Source organism: Rana temporaria, chromosome 6, assembly GCF_905171775.1.
Source record: "Rana temporaria chromosome 6, aRanTem1.1, whole genome shotgun sequence".
In the NCBI taxonomy this organism is placed as follows: Eukaryota; Metazoa; Chordata; class Amphibia; order Anura; family Ranidae; genus Rana; species Rana temporaria.
This window is the reverse complement of record NC_053494.1, coordinates 106,457,070-106,477,216: the sequence shown is the minus strand read 5'-3', so window position 1 is coordinate 106,477,216 and position 20,147 is coordinate 106,457,070. Positions and strand designations below refer to the sequence as shown.

General features: G+C 43.0%; 1 protein-coding gene across 1 annotated transcript in view; it reads left to right on the top strand.

Annotated features, from left to right (window-relative positions):
* The window catches only part of ANKRD44 (ankyrin repeat domain 44), a 217,624-nt gene that overhangs the window by 184,466 nt on the left and 13,011 nt on the right, over positions 1-20,147 (top strand). Inside the window, 4 exon segments of the mRNA XM_040357119.1 lie at positions 835-918; positions 8,022-8,167; positions 8,284-8,366; positions 18,990-19,072. Of these exon segments, the coding sequence (XP_040213053.1) occupies positions 835-918; positions 8,022-8,167; positions 8,284-8,366; positions 18,990-19,072 (396 nt within the window).

Here is a 20,147-nt window from a genome sequence, read left to right as displayed (position 1 = left end):
CGAAGAAGGAATTGGGTATCCAGGTGGGACTGTTCCGAAAAACATACAGAAATTTGGGGAGAAACAGCATTTTCAAAAGGTTTATACTCCCCATGAGGTTCAGGGGCAGGGAGGCCCACGAGGCGCACCTGGCCCTAAGCTGGGACAGAACCGGGAGCAGGCTGAGGTCCCTAAAGCTTGAGAGGTCCCTCCTCACCCGGATACCCAAATATTTAAACTGGTCCACCCAGAGCAAAGGCGCCTCCATGCCCGGATCGTGAATTTGTAGGTTCAGTTTTTTTTTTTTTACTGGATAATATGCTGCGTACACACGATCGGACATTCCGACAACAAAACCATGGATTTTTTTTTCCGACAGAATGTTGGCTCAAACTTGTGTTGCATACACACAGTCACACAAATGTTGTTGCAAATTCCGAACGTCAAGAACGCTGTGAACAACACGTACGACGAGCTGAGAAAAATTAAGTCCAATAGCCTCTTTTGCTCGATTCAGAGCATGCATTGATTTTTGTGCGTCGGAATTGCATACACATGATCGGAATTTTCGACAAAAACTTTTGTTGTCGGAAACATTGAGAACCAGCTCTCAAACATTTGTTGTCGGAAATTCCGACAGCAAATGTCTGATGGAGCATACACACGGTCGGAATATCCGACCAAAAGCTCACATGGAACATTTGTTGTCGGAAATTCCGATCGTGTGTACGCAGCATTAGTCTTAAAATTATCCTTTGTCGCTTGCATTGCTAACCCCTCCTTCTAAAAATGCTAGTTATTGCAGTTAATCAATTATGCCAATGAATATATTAGACATATTTTCTTTTATTTTAGGATAAATAATCATGAAAACTGTGCAGCAATGCTCCTTGGATCTATAGGTGGAAGCATTGTTAACTGTAAAGACAAGAAGGAAAGGTATGGCCAAATGCTCTAAGGGGAATGAGACTTGCCATGAATAATGTTTTGCATGTGGTCATTTACATTTATGATAAAGCCATATCTAAAAATAAATGATGGTACAATGGTTTATCCAAATTTTTCTGGTATTAAAATGATCTAAAATGATTACCTTAGTGGTTCTAAAGTCTAAAGGTGTTTTTACCTTAATGCATTCCCTGCTACCTTTTCTTTCCCCATCCCTAAAACCTTACCTGGCTACTTGGATCAATGTAGTGCTGTGCCCGGCTGCAAGTCTTCTCTCCTTTCTTCTTGCTCTCACAGGCTTCACTGTTACCAGCAGGAGCCATTGGCTCCTGTGTGCTGTTGCTCAAATCTTGTGAGGAGAGAGGGGGGTGTGGGTGAACTGCGCTTACATGTCCGCACAAACCCCCCTCCACTGCAGCCGGCTTGTTATGGGGGAACTTGCAGGGAGAAGATGCGGGTAGTGCTGGTGGAGCAGGTAAGCATAAACCTCTTTTTTTATTTTTATAATAATAAATAACCTTTAGTATCACTTTAAATCACCCACTGTTTTATGTATGATATATATTCTGGAATTGCTGGTCTGTCAGGTATTTTGCAATTGATCATGAATGCAAAAAACAAAGACCTTCTTTAATATAGAAAATGTATTATTAAATATGTCAAAGTGCATATCAAAAGAAAAAGAAAAATGATTGTATTGTAGCCCTCTTTTGGGGCGAGAAATGGCCCTCCCCAAACAGGATAGTGGGCACCATTCACAAAGCGATATCTTACTGCATCCGAGTATGCAGTAAGATACCGCACAGCATTTTTCAAAAAAGTTTTTGGGCAGTCACTAAAAAGCACTACTAAAATACAGGATTAATTATTTTATGAAGTCATGTGATATTTTAGTATTGAAAGCTGGCATCCTTAACACAGGCTGTAAATAGCTAGTTGTTAGGAGCGTGCAGCTGCCGGCATCCTTAACAACCAGCAACTGTCATGGTTGTTAAGGAGCGGGTGGCTGCTAGATCCTTAACCTCCCTGGCGGTAATCCAGAGTCTGGCTCGGGGTGGAAATTCAGTACCATTAGCGGTATCCCCGAGCCTCGGGATTGCATCGCAGTATCCAGGCAGAGTTTATTTACCTTGTCCCCTGGATCCTGCGATGCCTCGTTCTGTGTGAGCGAGCTGTCTCCTCGCTCGATTCACACAGTGCCCCGAGTGCCACCGAGCTCCGTTCCCTGCGACGTTATGATGCACAGGGGCGGAGATCGGCGCCAAATTCAAAAAAATAAAAACACACAATACATACAGTAATCTTACAGATTACAGTACTGTATAAAATAATTTCACATCCCCTTTGTCCCTGGTGGTCTGTCCAGTGACCTGCATGCACTTTTATATTATAAATACTGTTCTTTCTGCCTGGAAACTGTAGATTGTCCATAGCAACCAAAAAGTTTCCCTTTATGTCAAAAGTGGTTTTAGACCAGCTAGAAAACAGCGATAATAAATTATAATCACTTGCAGAATTGAGCGATAGTGATTTATGGGGAAATTCGTCATCAAACACGGAAAGTAATGAAATTTCAGTGTTTTTCATTTGATTACATTATTGAATAATTTGTATTATTATTATATTTTTATTTGTTATAATTATTTATTATATTATAATTAATGATTTCGTGTTTCAAACTTTATCATACCCGGGATGTCTACTAGACAGATTCAAGTGAGCTATTTCTAAGAATTACAGGCCTACAATATAAAACGCCAAATTTCCATGCAAAACAACTGCACCGCTTTCAGCATCAAAAATCGGACATAATCATACCGCCAGGGAGGTTAACAGAGGCTGAGTCATCAGCTGTCAGAGGGGGTTCTCCGTTGACAGCTGAATACCAAAAAATAAAATAAAAAAAATTACGGAAATTAAAAATTGTCAGGGCTGCCTCAGCCCTTCCTTCTCTGTGCTGGCCGCTCACGGCAATACAGACGCTCTTGAGTCGCACGGCTCGTCTAGAGTCTCCCACTGTGGCCGCTCCTGTAGTCTCTGTGCAGGCATCCGCCTCAAGTATTACCTCTTTAAGAGGTATGTCTGGTTCTGCTCTGCTTCCCCAGTGATTTGGGGTCGATCCAGTTCAGTGCAGAGGGTTTCTCAACCAGGTTGAGATATACTTTGCTGCCCCAGGCGTTTCCCACAGACAGAAGCAAAGTGGGTTTTGTGATATCTTTGCTTTCTGACAGGGCCTTGACCTGGGCAAACCCTCTATGATAGACACAAAAACCTGTGGTCCTGAGTTACCCAGAATTTGTGGCTTCCTTCAAAAGGGTATTTGACGTTCTCGCATGCTCCGCTTCTGCTGCCAAGTGCCTCATGTCCATCAAAAAGAGTACGAGGACGGTTGCCGATTACGCCATTGAATTCCGTACTCTGGCAGCAGAGGTTGCTTGGAACAATGAGGCCCTCGTGGCTGCTTTTTCTCATGGTCTCTCGGATAACATCAAGGATGAGATAGCGGCCCGAGATATACCCACTGAGACTCTCTCTTAAGGAGCGCTTGCGGAAGCCTCCTGTACATTTGTCTCCGAGCTTTGCAGTCCCACTCTTGCCTCTCTCACCTCCCATGCCTCCTGGTACCGAGTCGGTATGTGAAGGTGAACCCATGCACTTGGGCTTCATGTGTATCTCTGCGGACGAGAGAGCCCTTAGGAGGAGGGAGAGATTGTGCCTTTATTGTGGCCAGGCTGGTCTCTTTTTTAAGTCTTGTCCTACCCATCCAGAGAATGCCCGAACTTTGAGGTCCTGTCATGGACAGACCTTAGGTGGTGTTGTTTTGTCTCCAGTTTTCCAGAAGGATAAGCCCCTGGTTTCGGTTACCCTGCCGTAGGCTGAGTCGTCCGTCGAGATACAGCCTCTAATCGACTCTACAGGGCTGCAGGCCTGTTCATTGATGCTGACTTTGTATCAAAGCACTCGATTCCGCTGCAGGTGCGTGACACTCCACACTCCACTTGCCATTGAGGCTCCTGACAGGAGACCTCTACAGCCTGCCCATGTGACTCATGAGACTGTTCCATTGTCCATGGCCACAGGGGCTCTTCATTGTGAGATAATCCAATTCCAAGTTATTTCATCACCTAAGTTTCCTCTGGTTATTGATTATCCTTGGTTACAGAGGCACAACCCCTCTTTTGATTGGCTCCGTGCTGAGGCTCTGTCCTGGTCTCCACAATGCAGTAAGAGATGCTTCCAGAAGGTAGCCAAGGTCCTGTGTACCTCTTCACTCTCCGCCCTGCCGGAGGAGTACAACGATTTTAGCGATGTCTTTGACAAAGGTCAAGCCGGTACGTTGCCTTCACACCAGTCGTATGATTGTGCAATTGACCTTCAACCTGGTGCCATACCTCCTCGTGGCTGGGTTTACCCTTTGTCGGTCTTGGAAGATAAGGCCATGGAGAAGTATGTTGCAGACGCACTCTCTCGAGGTTTCATATGCAAATCCTCATCTCCTGCTGGTGCTGGTTTCTTTTTTGTGAAGAAGAGTGGTAAAGTGAGACCTTGCATTGACTATAGGGGTCTTAATCGTCTCACCATTAAGAATGCCTATCTGATTCTGTTGATTACGGAGTTATTTGACTGCCTCAAGGGAGCAATGGTTTTCACGAAGCTTGATTTGAGGGGCATACAATCTCGTGAGGATTAAGGAGGACGACAAGTGGAAAACTGCCTTTAATACCAGAACAGGTCATTATGAGTATCTTGTAATGCCTTTTGGCCTCTGTACTGCTCCGGCAGTTTTCCAGGAGTTTATTAACGATGTCCTCCGAGATTTGTTGCAGTTATGTGTGGTGGTTTATCTCAAAGATAGCCTCATATTTTTCAAGTACCTGGAGAGCCACCACACAGATGTCTGTCGAGTGCTTCAGAAACTAAGAGAGAACAATCTCTATTGTAAGCTGGAGAAGTGTGAATTCCATCGGGAACAGGTCAAATTCCTGGGTTATGTAATTTCCACGGCTGGTTTTTTGATGGACCCAGAGAAACTTTCTGCTGTCCTACAGTGGCCTCGACCCATGGTTTTACGTCCTCTGCAATGTTTTCTTGGCTTTTCCAACTATTATCGGAAGTTTATTCGTAACTTCTCATCTCTGGTCAAGCCCCTGACTGATATGCCCAGAAAGGACAGTAACCCACAGAGTTGGTCTCCAGAGTCCATTAAGGCTTTTGAGAGTCTTAAGGCTGCCTTTGTTTCTGCTCCTGTGTTGGCACATCCTGATCCTAAATTGCCTTTTATTCTTGAAGTTGATGCTTCTGAGACTGGAGTTGGCGCCCTTCTGTCTCAACCTCCTAGCTCTGACAGCGCTATGCATCCGTGTAACTACTTTTCCAAGAAATTGTCACCTGCGGAGTGTAATTACGAGATTGGTGACAGAGCTGTTGCCGATCATTTTAGCCCTGAAAGATTGAAGACATCTCCTCGAAAATACCACTGTGCCGGTTCTCATTCTTACTGACCATAAAAATGTGTCTCTCTCCCGGAAGGGCACGATGGGCTCTTTTCTTGTCGAGCTTCAATTACATTTTCTCATTCTTACCCGGTACTAAGAATGTAAGGGCTAATGCCTTGTCACGACAATTTTCCTTCACTTCCAACATGGAAGGCGTTTCTGGTTCCTGTGATTCCTCCTGATCGTATTCTGGCTACGGTTCGCACCAGTCTCACTTCTCCTTTGGGAGACAAAATTCTTGCTGCTCAGGTCGATGCCCCTCCTGAGAAACCTTGTGACCGCTGCTTTGTTCCCGAGACTCTCCGTACTGCCGTTCTCCAGACTTACCATTCTTCCAAGGCTGCTGGCCACCCTGGGAAGAACTCTTTTGGGCCATTTCCCAACAATTCTGGTGGCCTAGTCTACATGCTGATGTAACCGCCTTCGTAGCTGCCTGTTCCGTGTGTGCTCAGAGTAAGACTCCACGACACCTTTCAGTCTGCCTCCTACAACCCATACTCAGTGGAGAGAGGCCCTGGACCCACCTTTGTATGGATTTCATTGTGGAGTTACCAAACTCCCAGGGTAACACAGTTATCATTATGGTAGTAGACCGGTTCTCGAAAATGTCTCACTGTATTCCACTTAAGAAGTTGCCTACGTCTAAGGAACTGGCTTCCATTTTCGCTCGGGGGATCTTTCGCTTACATGGTCTACCCAAGGTCATTGTCTCAGACAGGGGAATTCAGTTTGTGTCCCGGTTCTGGCGAGCCTTTTGTGCACAGTTGGGAATTCAGCTTGCCTTCTCCTCTGCGGTCTAATGGGGCTGCAGAACGAGTCAATCAGTCCTTGGAGCAATTCCTGCGTTGCTATATTTCTGACCATCACAACAACTGGTCAGACCTCTTACCTTGGGCGGAGTTTGCTTACAATATCGCTCTGAATTCTTCTTCCTGTTTGTCCCCGTTTATGGCAAACTATGGTTTCCAACCTTCCATGTTGTCTGACTCGTTTGTTCCTCAGAGTATTCCTGCATTAGAGGAACATCTCCGTGGTCTTTGTTCCACTTGGGTACAAGTCCAAGAGGCTTTGCGACAGGCTAACGAGAGGTACAGACTCCATGCTGACCGCAGACGCCTACCAAGTCGGGGACAGGGTCTGGCTGTCATCTCGCAACCTCCGACTTTGTGTTCCTTCTCTGAAGTTTGCACATTGGTTTATTGGGCCTTTCCGTATCCTTCGCAGGATAAACCCAGTGGCTTACGTGTTGGACCTTCCTTCCAGTATGCGTATCTCTAATGTGTTTCATGTCTCATTATTGAAACCTTTGGTCTGCAACCGTTTTACCACCTCGGTGCCATGTCCTCACCCTATACAGGTTGAGAACCATGGGGAGTATGAAGTACAGTCCATTGTTGACTCCCATAGGTTCCGTGGGCGCATACAGTACCTGGTGCATTGTAAGGGGTACGGTCCAGAGGAACACTCTTGGGTCCCATCCTCGGACGTACATGCCCCTGTCCTCCTCAGTGATTTCCATAGACGATTCCCCCTCAAGTCCGGTGGTCCTCCAAGGGGGAGGGGTCGTTGAGGAGGGGGTACTGTCAGGGCTGGCTCAGCCCTTCCTTCTCTGTGCTGGCAGCTCAGCTGTGAGCTAATTGCCAGCTCCCATCTCTCCACAGTGATCCGCCTGTTGATGATCCTGTTCGTCAGCTCTGCCTACTTAATGCCTTCCAGTTCATTTGCTCTTTGCCTTTGCCTGTGTTAAAATCTCAAGAGACGTTCCTGTTGAAGACCTGCTGGACTACGTTCCCTCTGGCTACAGATCCTGCTTGCTGTACTACTACCTTTATCGCTGGCTCTTGGACATTGGCTTGGCCGGCCACCCGATCCGGTTACTGAACTCTGACTATGTTTTGACTACACTTACTGGGCCAGATTCTCAAAGATCCTGCGTCGTCGTCGCGTAAGCTATTTACACTACGCCGCCCCAACTTACAGGAGCAAGTGCTGTTGTCACGTACCTGGTAGGAGTCTTTGTAGGTGTTTTCAAGAAAGAGAACATTCTTAGAAGATTTCGTTATCGTCAAAGTCATGACCTGCCAGTCCTCCGTATCAAGCTTTTTTCCTATTTCACTTTCCCATTGGAGGTGATAGGGTCGTGTCAGTGACTTTTTGGAAGTGATAATAGAAGAATAGATCAGTGATATCAAACCTGAGGCCTGGGGTCGAGCCCTGCATAAACTCTCAAAGGGAGTCAGAATGAAAGGGGTCAGTTGGAGAAAATGACGAATCTGGAGATAGCTGTAATGTTCACATACAGGGATATTATGGGAAGAGTGTAATGCCTCGAACGGTACTATCCCGGTGGGGGTAAGAAAATAGTGGACATCCGTAAAACCGTTTGTCAGCCACCAGAAAAACTGCCGGGGGACGACGCAGCCTGGCGGGAACAATGGGTAATGGAGGATTTGAAGTAGGGGCAGGTGAGGGGAGATCAGGCCCGCGGAATACTTGACCGAATCCCAAAGACGGAGAGAGTGAGTCAGACATGCTATTAAAGCTGATTTCATGTGGCTGACATTATAAAAAGTTTGTAACTGTTTTATCTTCTCATAGGACTCCTCTTCATGCTGCAGCCTTCAGAAACCACACAGAATGCATTCAACTTCTTTTAAGCTATGATGTCAATGTAAATGCTGTAGATGTAACCGGAAAGACACCGCTGATGACCGCTGTTGAAAGGGGCCATTTAAGTGCTGCAGGTTGGTGTAAAAAATATGACATTATATTCAATCCCGTATATTTTTCCAATTAACTGCTATTAAACTGAAAATTGCATGCCTAGTCTTACATTCAGATTTTCTTTGATATGCTTTAGAAATTCTGATCAAAAGAACCAGTGTGGACTTGACTGCAAAGGATATTTTTTCAAATACAGCACTTCACTTGGCATGCATGGCAGTAAGTAAAAAGTATAGATTTCTCAGGAGCAGTTGATTTTGGATGACTTTAGAAACATAAATCAGGATAATTTGTTGACACTAACATCATATTGGAAAAACATCAGGTCTTCCTATATCGCTCAAACCTGATGATGTAATTAATATTCACTCAGTTACTATTCTTTACTACCAGTTATTATCTTAAGAGGAACTGCCAGAGTTCCTTGATTAAAGGTAGATCTTACAGCTTTAGATTTGTGCAATGCTTTGTATAATCAATGTAGAATTAGAAGAAAATGCCACATGAAATAGATAAGTTGCCCTATTTTGTGGAAAGGGTGTTGATTGTATGGTGGTAATTTATTATTAATGAATGTGCATTTTTAGACATTATTAGCAAAGTTATATAAGTACATTTCCAAGCAGAGTTGTCTTTTAAATCAGCAAATCAGGCCAGCATAACAGAAAAAGGAGCCTTAAATGCAGCCCCTGAGAACACCAAAGGATATAAAATGCAATACAATATATGTAATTCTACAGGAGAAAATTGCAGACTGGAAAAATGTTGCAAGAAACAGTCAAAAACGGATGATATATTAAAAGAGACTCCAAGAGATTCCTGTCATTACATTTTATTTACAAACCAGTGCATCCATAATTTCCTTATAGCCACTGAGGAGTCTGTTGTTGCCACATACAGTATGATAATATTTACAGCAAACTCAATTATAAAACAAATACATATATTGTAAAAAAAAAAAAAAGTAGTGCACAAAGCTCAGAAAAATGGGGAAAAGAAAAACCGTATATAATCGAGTATAAGCCAACCCGAATATAACCCGAGGCACCTAATTTTACCACAAAAAAATGTGAAAACGTATTGAGTTGAGTATAAGCCTAGGATGTCCATCTGCATGCCTCACTGTGTCCATGTGCATGCCTCACTGTGCCCATGCCTCACTGTGCCCATGCCTCACTGTGCCCATGCCTCACTGTGCCTCACTGTGTCCATGCCTCACTGTATCCATGCCTCACTGTGCCCATGTCTCACTGTGTCCATGACTAGACTTACGTTTAACGTGGGAGTATATAGAAGGGGTGCTCAGCTTTGAAAAATCGGTGCTCCCCGGCCGTAGGTTCCCCGGACAACAAACTTTGCACACTTGTAGAGGAAGAGTGGGGCTATATGTGTGCCAGGGGACCTACAGCCAGCTGGTACCGGGTCACCAAAGTCCGGGAGATCCGGCACAAAAAGGTGACACAAGTATAAGTCGAGGGGGCATTTTCAGCACAAAAAAATGTTCTGAAAAACTCTGCTTATACTCGAGTATATACAGTAAACTGATTTCATAAACTAGCTGAAGTCTACTTGATTTATTATTTTCCTTTATTGGCCCGACTTCTAGTTCTTGCAACACAGGTACCATCATATGGGTACATGTGTGGCAGTTCTTATTGGGCACATGTGGTGCTGAAGGAAGCACCATCCTTGTCCTCCTCATTTGTCACAGTTCAAACAATGACACTAGAAAGCTAAAAACTGCTTTAAAAACACTGGACAAAAAACTTTAGCTGGTTCTAGTTTTAGCGTTTTTTGCCGGCATTTAGCAGTGTTCAGCCTAGCATGTACGCTTCAGTATTAAGGAGTGGGGCCGCCGGCATCCTTAACAACCAGTAAATAGCTGGTTGTTAAGGACCGTTCCGGGAAGCATCCCTAACATTGGATGATTCATCAGCTGTCAGGGAGGTTCACCGCTGATAGCTGAATTTATAAAAAACAGTTGACAGCAATAATTTTTTTTTTTAAATGCCCCCTCTCCAATCCATACCAGGCCCTTTGGGAATTTTAAAGGTGATGTTAGATGATGCTACGTGTAACGGCATTCATATACTCTATTCATTTTTTTAAAATCTCTTAACCCCTTGCCGACCACTGCACGATTATATACGTTGGCAGAATGGCACGGCTGGGCAGATCAACATATATATAAACACGTCGTCTTTAAGGCCCGGGGTTGTGCGCGCACCCACCACGAGCTCCGTGAGTCTGACCGCGGGTCCCCCGGACTCGATGTCCACTGGTAGTCCTGCGATCGTCTCACGGAGAAGAAAGGGAAAATGCTAATGTAAACAAGCTCTTCCCTGTTCTGCATAGTGACAGGACACTGATCACAGCTCCCTGTGATCGGGACCGGTGATTAGTGTCATCTAATCGTAGCCCCACCCCCACATGGTTAGAACACATCCCTAGGTCACACTTAACCCCTTCAGCGCCCGCTACAGGGTAACCCCTTCACTGCCAGTCACATTTACACAGTAATCAGTGCATTTTTATAGCACTGATCGCTGTATAAATATGAATGGTCCCAAAATAACGGCAAAAGTGTCCGATGTGTCCTCCATAATGTCGCAGTCACGATAAAAATCGCTGATCGCCGACATTACTTAAAAAAAAAAAATATTAATAAAAAGTTACCAAAAATATGTAGAAGAATACGTATCGGCCTAAACTGAGGACAAAAATATGTTTTTTATATATTTTTGGGGGATATTTATTATAGCAAAAAGTAAAAAATATTGTTGTTTTTTTCAAAATTGTCGCTCTATTTTTGTTTATAGCGCAAAAAATAAAAAAACGCAGAGGTGATCAAATTCCACCAAAAAAGCTCTATTTGTGGGAAAAAAAGGACGTCAATTTTGATTGGGAGCCACGTCGCAATTGTCAGTTAAATCAACTCAGTGCCGAATCGCAAAAAGTGCTCTGGTCTTTGGCCAGCCAAATGGTCCGGGGCTGAAGTGGTTAAACTATATTTGAAAAGATTGTGAAATTACTGCGCTAACCAATTTCATGAAAAGCAGCTAACACTCAAATAAACAAAGTAAAGGAAATATATAAAAACACAGTGTAGCGCTGTAAACCATCATAAATGCAACATATTATACAGTGCATAAAAACCTATAAACATAAAGCGCTTGCATATAAGAAGCATGCAAAGTCCAGTGGCTGTAGCCAGTGATGTGTAAAATCACCAATATAGTGAGTTCGTAAAAGGCAAATAGCCCAAATAAGAAGGATTTTGAATCCACTCTTAGGGCTTCATTTCGTTTTTACAGCCACTTTTTTTAGCCTTTTTTACAGCTTAAAAACGCCTGTCCATGTTTTTTTTTTGTTTTTTTTAACTCGAGCTCAAAAACGCAGCAGTAGCGTTTTTGCACGTTTTTGAGCGTTTTTTAACGTCTGGCGTTTTTACAGCTCTAACACTGGAGCTTCAGAACGCACTGGTCCTGTTTTTTTTTTGCAGCTTAAAAACGGCTCAGCCATCTACAGCTCAAAAATGTCATGGTGGGCATGAGGCCATAGACTAACATGGAGAGACGTTTTTAAGCTGCAAAAAATGCTCAGAAAAGTGGCTGTAAAAACGTCCATGGAAATGAAGCCTTAAATAAATACTTTTGGAAGGGAGATAAAACAGTAATGTAGCCGATGTAACACCAGGAATAGTGTATCCTCCACCCGGGGAATAAGGCTGAATACTCTTACCAGACGTGGTGGACTCACGTGCCAGCGGCAGTGGGTCAATCAAGCTTATGGCAACCAGAACCTGGAACTCCAATGATATAGTCTCGAACTCCCACAGAACAGGATGAAACTGGAGCCCGGTTACGAAACGATCCGAATGCACATAGTGAATGTGAAAACACTGTCATCCAAACCGATGTGGGGATAGTGACTCACATCTGTAGGCCAAAAAGGATGGCACGTGAGTCCACCACGTTTGGTAAGAGTATTCATCCTTATCCCCTGGGCGGAGGATACACTATTCCTGGTGTTACATCGGCCATTACTGTTTCATCTCACTTCCAAAAGTGTTTCTTCTAAGAATGAATCCAAAATCCTTCTTATTTGGGCTATTTGCCTTTACGAACTCACTATATTGGTGATTTTACAAATCACTGACTACAGCCACTGGACTTTGCACATTTCCTATATACAAGCACTTTGTTTATATGTTTTTATGCACTGTATACTATGTTGCATTTATGATGGTTTACAGCGCTACACTTTGGCCTCGTTTCCTGCACCCCCATACCTCAGGCCAAATGAGGTACTGCAGGCCAATTTTCGGCTTTTCTCGGCTCCTGCGCCCCCGTACCTCAGGCCAAATGAGGTACTGCAGGCCTATTTTCAGCTCTGCTCGGCTTCTGCGCCCCCATACCTCAGGCCAAATGAGGTACTGCAGGCCTATTTAGCTTGAATTCTGCTCGTCTTGCGAGTCAACACTCGCAAACCGAGTCAGAATTTAAAAAAAAAAGTTGCTCGCAAATCAAAACGCTCTCAAACCAAGTTACTTATAAACCGAGGTTCCAATGTATAAATTTCCTTGACTTTGTTTGTTTGAGTGTTAGCTGCTTTTCACATGATTGGTTAGTGCAGTCATTTCACAATCTTTTCAAATATAGTTTAAGAGATTTAAAAAAAAATAACAGAGTATAAGAATGCCATTACACGTAGCATCATCTAACATCACCTTTTTGTAAGATGGTGGGATACAACAAGAATGTCTTTTATCTGTGTGTCTTGAATTTGTAAATTACAACCAAAAATCTAACGTTTTATCCGCCTGGTCACCCATAACATATTAGGAACAACTAATTTCCCATCTGCACAAAACATAGCTGTTTGTCAGTACAGGAGGATACAAGGCATAGGGGAGGCACATGCAGACACTGAGTACACCGATCAATCGGGGCTCCCTAAGGCGACAGGCAATGTACCCCACAATCTTCTTTCCACACATGCTTCCCAGGGAGTTGTCTGTGATCTTGCTTGTGTATTTGGTGGTTCCTGTCAAGTAGTTGATCCAGAGGTATGCACATTTGTTTCTGCAAAAATATGTGCAATTATTATTTTTTCCCAAAAGGTGAACTTAGCCTTTTAAATTGGTATTAAAGCAGTATTAACCCAAAACCAAAAATGAAATATATTGCAGCTTACCAATTATTACATGTGGTGGCTGCATTTGTTTTCTTTTTTAGGCTTTTTCCCCTTCTAGTTTCACCTGGTGATCTGGCTGGTAACACACTTCTTGTATTATGCCGCATACACACGATCGGATTTTGCGTAGGAAATACCTTGGATGGTTTTCCCGACGGAATTCCGCTCAAGCTTGGCTTGCATACACACGGTCACACAAGTTCTCTGAACTTTCGTCAGTCAAAAACGCGGTGACGTACAACACTATGACAAGCCAAGAAAATGAAGTTCAATACTTCCGAGCACGCACCGAATTGTTTCCGAGCATGCGTCTGAATTTTGCCTGTCAGAATTGCTACAGATGATCGGATTTTTTTTTTTTCCCGTCGGAAAATTTGAGAACCAGCTTTCAATCTTTTGTTGGCGGAAATTCCGACAGCAAAAGTCCGATCAATTTCCGTTCAAAAGCTCACATCGGACTTTTGCTGTCGGAATTTCTGATCATGTGTATGGGGCATTAGAGTTCCCCAACTCTAGATGAGGGAGCACAGGGGGCACCTTTGGACAGCAACTTTGTCAGTCTGGGGGGAGGAAAGCATAAGATGCACTAGCACAGAGGTGTCAAACTTTCAATTTCATCTCGGGCCGCATCAGCATTATGGTTGCCCTCAAAGGGTCAGTTGCATCTGTAGGACTATATAAATGTATCCAGGTTTTTTTTTTCTTAGAGAATAGGTGCTGGAACTTAACCACGCCTCCCTGCCAAATCGCTTAAAACTGGAAATGTGGTAAAATTGGGGTGGATCTTATATGGGTGATAAATATCAGGAGTGCATTATGTGCAGAGTTCAGGTATGCGCTGTGTATAGAGTGCAGAGTTCAGTTGTGCGCTATGTACAGAGTGCAGCTTTGGGGTACCCTATGCAGAGAGTGCAGAGTTCAGGGGTGCGCTGTCTACAGAGTGCTGGTTACAAGTGACAGTGGTGAGCATAGTTCAGGGGTGCTCTATATATTGAGTGCATGGTTCAGGGGTGTGCTACTTACATAGTACAGAGTTCAGGGGTCCTCTATATGCCGAGTGCAGGGTTGAGGGGTGCTCTAAGCACAGATTGCAGAGTCCAGGGGTACGCTACATGTATAGTGCAAAAGTTCAGGGGTGTGCTGTCTACAGCAGGGTTATAATTGACAGTGGTGAACGAGGAGCGAAGGGTGAGAGACAAAAGCGGTGGCCTTGTGTTTGACACATATGCACTAGCAGATTTAGATATACTAGCAAACTGAAGCAAAGTTCCAACTAATACTATATAATCAGTTACAGCAAACAGTTTTTTTTTCCTTTTTGGATAAAAGTTTTACATAAAAAAAAATCTCATCATTGAAAAGCTCCTCTGTCTTTGGTAAATGCTTTGTCTCAACCCTGTAACTAATATATCTGCAGGACAGCTTGTTCTTTTGAAAAAACAACAAACTACAGCATCTGGTCAGACCACCAGTTAAAAATGGAATAAAGTAGGCCAAAAAAATGCAGACATCACATCTAAGCATTGGTAAGCTGCAATATAAAAAAAAAAAATCACCATAACTACTGGAGATTCCCCATTGAAAGATTCCCTTCTATTCCTGTTCTGGGGACAACCCAAAATGTGGCATTTTACTTTAACTTTTAACGATAACAGTAAACAGAATGGATGGTGAATCTCTGTAATGGGGGAATAGACAACACTAAAAACCTGACAAGTGTTTCAATCCTTCTTCATTCTATCATAAAAAAAAAAATACAATATATTTGCCTTTACTTTAAGGTCATATAGCCTGGATTCTGATTTTTGTTTTAAACACCTGCAATTTAAAAAGTATGTTTGGTGCCATTGCTAGCTTTCTTCTGAAAATACTAGTTGCTTAGCTGTGCCTTGGTTCAGTACTTTTAAATGATAGACCTGGAACAAGCATGCTGAAAATGAGTGTAACCAAAGCATCAGAATTCCTGATTTCTCAGGTCATGACTTATAAAGCATTGTCAATGGCAGCCTACACAATTCCCTTGATAAGTCTATTTTATGGTAAGTATTTTTAGAAACTGAGTCAGCACACATTATATATATATATATATATATATATATATATATATATATATATATATATATATATATTCACAGCATTCTCATATATCGAATTCAAATTAGTTACAATGCATACACAGTATACAGTATAATAAATACATCATCTTCAGTTTCTAAAAAGAAACCTTGCTAACACATATAGCATAAATCAACAGTAGGATTAATATCAACGTATGATTGAATAGTTGAGCTATATCGAATCTGGCAAATCTTTGTCTAGAAAAATAGTTTCAGACCAAATAGGTTAGATAAACTTAAAGTGGAGGTCCGCCAATTTTTCTTTTAATTAAAAGTCAGCAGCTACAAATACTGCAGCTGCTGACTTTCAATATATGGACACTTAACTGTCCTGGGCGCCTGCGATGTCGGCAGCCGAAGCCGATCTGTCCATTGGCTCTCGGATGCTTCTTTCGCCATCTTCGGTAAGGGAATCAGGAAGTGAAGCCTTGAGGCTTCACTTCCTGGTTCCCTACTGTGCATGCGCGAGTCACGCTGCGCATTCCCACTGGTCCCTGCTGTCTTCTGGGACCTGTATGTCTCCCAGAAGACAGCGGGAGGGAGTAGGCGCCGGATGTGGCATAGGTCACCGCGATCACCGCAGTGATCTATGCCCGGAAGTTGGAGCAAATTCGTGTATTACACAGGTATCTGCACCCTCCTCCCCCCTAAAAGGTGCCAAATGTGACACCGGAGGGGGGGAAGGATTCCAAAAAGTGAAAACATTTAAAAATTTTGGGTGGAACTCCGCTTTAACACAACAAAAGGGTAAAAAACCTTCTGAGCTACAGGATCCCCTCCCATACATACCCCAGCCTGACCCAGCGATGTGTGCCCACTCTCTACCTCCTCACTGGGCTGATTGATAGCAGCAGCTGTGACGAGAAAGCAGGGTTGAGCCGCCCGGTTTGTGTCAATGGACGCACCCATAGAAAGCAAGTGCCCCCATAGAAAGTAACTTTCTATGGGGGCACTCACCAAATAGAAGGAGCCTGGAACGCTGTTGGGGGACCTCAGAAGAGGAGGATCAGGGCTGCAAAACAAATGCAAATAGCAGATATTATTTTAATTAAAAAATGAAGGATTATGGGAATTATTATAAGGAATGAATATTACTTTAAGCTTGCAATAGATGGATCTAATTTCAGCTGGTTCAGCAGGAACCAGGGACACATTTTGAATTATCTATGACTGTTCCCTCTCAACAGAAGTTGATTTAACAATCAGCTTCTTTTGAACGAACCTGTTGGAAATCTCTAATTTGATTAATGGCTGCTGCTAATTGGCTGCAGCACTGATCAGTGTGAAAGGGGTCTAAAGTAGTGTGCATGGACACATAGCATTACACTATTAGCTTCCAGGAGCAGAAAAAAATGCTAATAGCTTCTAGGAGCTTAAAAAAATTGTGTGCATGAGTCTCAATCACATGCCAGAGTTTAGTAAAAGAGAAGAAACACTACTGTCTTCCATTATCCAATCATGTGCAAGCCAAAATACAGTTTTTTTTTAATATATATATTTTACTTGCATGTGATTTGGTATTCTTTGAAAACTAAAAATGTACCATGTTTAATATTCTATGGAATAATTCCCTTGAAAAATGTATATCCTTTTTGCCTTTTGTAAATGAACCCTTGTCTTGTGGCATCAGATTTCAACTTCTAGTGGATGGTGTCTCTTAAGGCCCATACACACGATCGGATTTTCCGAAAACAATGGTCCGATGGATGTGTTTTATCGGACAATCCGACCGTCTGTATGCTCCATCGGACAATTGTTGTCGGAATTTCTGAAAACAAATGTTGGCTGTACATGCTCTCAAATTTTCCGACAACAAATGTGTTCCAATGGATTATCTGATCGTGTGTACACAAATCCATCAGACTAAAATCCAAGTACAAACACACATGATGCGGACCAATGCTGAACATCAGACAACAATAGCAGAAGTTACCCAATGGGTGGCAGTAAAGAGATGAAAAACCATGTGGTTTGGTGAATGTTGGCTGAAAAATTCTGCCCTATGTATGCATACCAAGTTCACGGCCAACGCCCCTTTGGACAAAAATCCAGGGAAAAGTCTGATGGAAGTCTGATCGTGTGTATGAGGCTTTATACAGCAGGATAAAGTTGGATGAGAGCAGCAGGGAAGAGTGTTGAAGTTCAGCTTGAGATATGAGAACCGTTGGGCAGATGAGCTGGGGATTGGAGAGCAGTGCTGTTCATAGGGCTGAGCAATAGAGGTCTGGCATAGGGCTGTTCATAGGGCTGAGCAATAGAGGTCTGGCATAGGGCTGTTAATAGGGCTGAGCAATAGAGGTCTGGCATAGGGCTGTTCATAGGGCTGAGCAATAGAGGTCTGGCATAGGGCTGTTCATAGGGCTGAGCAATAGAGGTCTGGCATAGGGCTGTTCATAGGGCTGAGCAATAAAGGTCTGGCATAGGGCTGTTCATAGGACTGAGCAATAGAGGTCTGGCATAGGGCTGTTCATAGGGCTGAGAAATAAAGGTCTGGCATTGGGCTGTTCATAGGGCTGAGCAATAGAGGTCTGGCATAGGGCTGTTCATAGGACTGAGCAATAGAGGTCTGGCATAGGGCTCTTCATAGGGCTGAGAAATAAAGGTCTGGCATTGGGCTGTTCATAGGGCTGAGCAATAGAGGTCTGGCATAGGGCTGTTTATAGGGCTGAGCAATAAAGGTCTGGCATAGGGCTGTTCATAGGGCTGAGCAATAGAGGTCTGGCAAAGGCTGTTCATAGGGCTGAGCAATAGAGGTCTGGCAAAGGCTGTTCATAGGGCTGAGCAATAAAGGTCTGGCATAGGGCTGAGCAATAGGGGTCTGGCAAAGGGCTGTTCATAGGGCTGAGCATATTAATATGTTATATGCATGCAGGAGGTGGTGCAAATACCCAATTATGGTTGTGTGAGTCAGACTCCCACTATTAGTGCAATTATGCCACACCCACAATTTGCCATGCTGCTCTGTGCCTCATTCTTCCCTCCTGTGTGCTTAAGGGCATCACAAGGCTTTTAAAGTCCTTGAAATTGCAATGGCCCAGGCTGGCTAATTTGAGGGAGCTGAAACATCCCCCCATGAAAAATGATCTATCCCCCTGAATGGTAGCACCCCTTCATCACCTTCCACTAAAGTTGAAGAATCAATTAGGCATAATGGCATACGGATAAATGAAATAATGATAATACAAAAAGTAACACAGGTTTGCACAATTTTTAACTTGCATTTTCTGCATTTAAAAAAAATGACTTTCAATTTTTGTAGTCTCTTTAATATCTGCTATTTGAACAGAGTGCTATAATCTAAAGTGATGTCTGGGGTGTAATAATTCTGCAATAGGTATCTGCCATAAGGTTTGCAAAGAAAAAAAAAACATTTCTGTAAATGGGTGTTTAAGTTGACGATCTCATTTCTCATGTAATACATTTTGGGACTAGCTGGCACAGAGTTTCTGCCAGCTCAAGACAGAATGTCATATACGTTTTACTTACATTTTGAAATTCATTTTTGAAAACTGTATAATTTTACTTGCAGGGATATGAAAGTTGTGCTATTTTAATCATTGACAAGATAAAAGACCAGAACCTTATTAATTCAGCAAACACTGCATTGCAAACGTAAGTTATAGCTTCTGTTTTCTTGTTCTGTTATGGAGTAAAGTATGAACAGTGAATACAGTATGGGCAACAATTACAGCCATATTACAGAACTTTCAGGGGCCTTTGACATGCACTCTTTTATTTATTTTACTTTCCCTTTACATCTGACACATATTCCAGAAGCTGCAGCCAAGGACAGAGTGCCAGCATGCTGAAAAACTGCAGTAGATCATTCTCTGCATGTACATTAAAAAATTTGCATGTTGTGTGCTAATATTACCCATTTACAGTTTTACCACTCTCCATACCCCTACATAACTTATGCTTTCTGCAATGCCTCATTTATAAGTTCATCTGGGGCCCGGTTTAGCCGAGACTGAATAGGCAACTACTTTATTAACAGAAAGCTAGGGGAGGATTGGGAGTTCTTAGCATCGCTCACTATCATTATCAAGTGACCATAGGCGTGCGCACAGGGTGTGCCCAGGCACACCCTAATCACCCTGTGCTGCACATATTCCCCCTGCTTCTTGGCTGCAGAGAAAGGGACTCAGGAATCTCTGTCCTCAGCCCCTTTTCCTGTCTCAAAAGTGAGATATCAGGGGTCTGTTTAGGCCCCTGATATCTTACCAAAGCCCACCAATGGTGCTCCTAAAAAACTGTAAAAGAAAATAATAAAAAAACTATTGTAAAAAAAAAAAAAAAAATGTAATTGTAAAAAGTAATAATACAAAAAGAATAAAAATAAACTACTGACAACAGTCCCTGCCCACTGACACCATCAACTGTTCTACTGACACTGTCCATTGCCCTACTGCCATGTATATATATATATATATATATATATATATGCATGTGTGTTTGAGTTTTGGGGTGCACACCCTATTGTTATAGGCTGCGCACACCTATGCAAGTGACTCAGATAGCCCCCTTGGTTCAGTTATTTGCAGGCAAGGTAGCGCCCATTTGGAAACTTACAGATATGTTGGACACAGACCCTATCCCACTTTCATGTCTACTGTGACTTCCTTCTCAGTTAGGCCCCAAGCCTTTAAACCTGGTTCTGGCACATACCCTAGCTGTTTGGGACGCT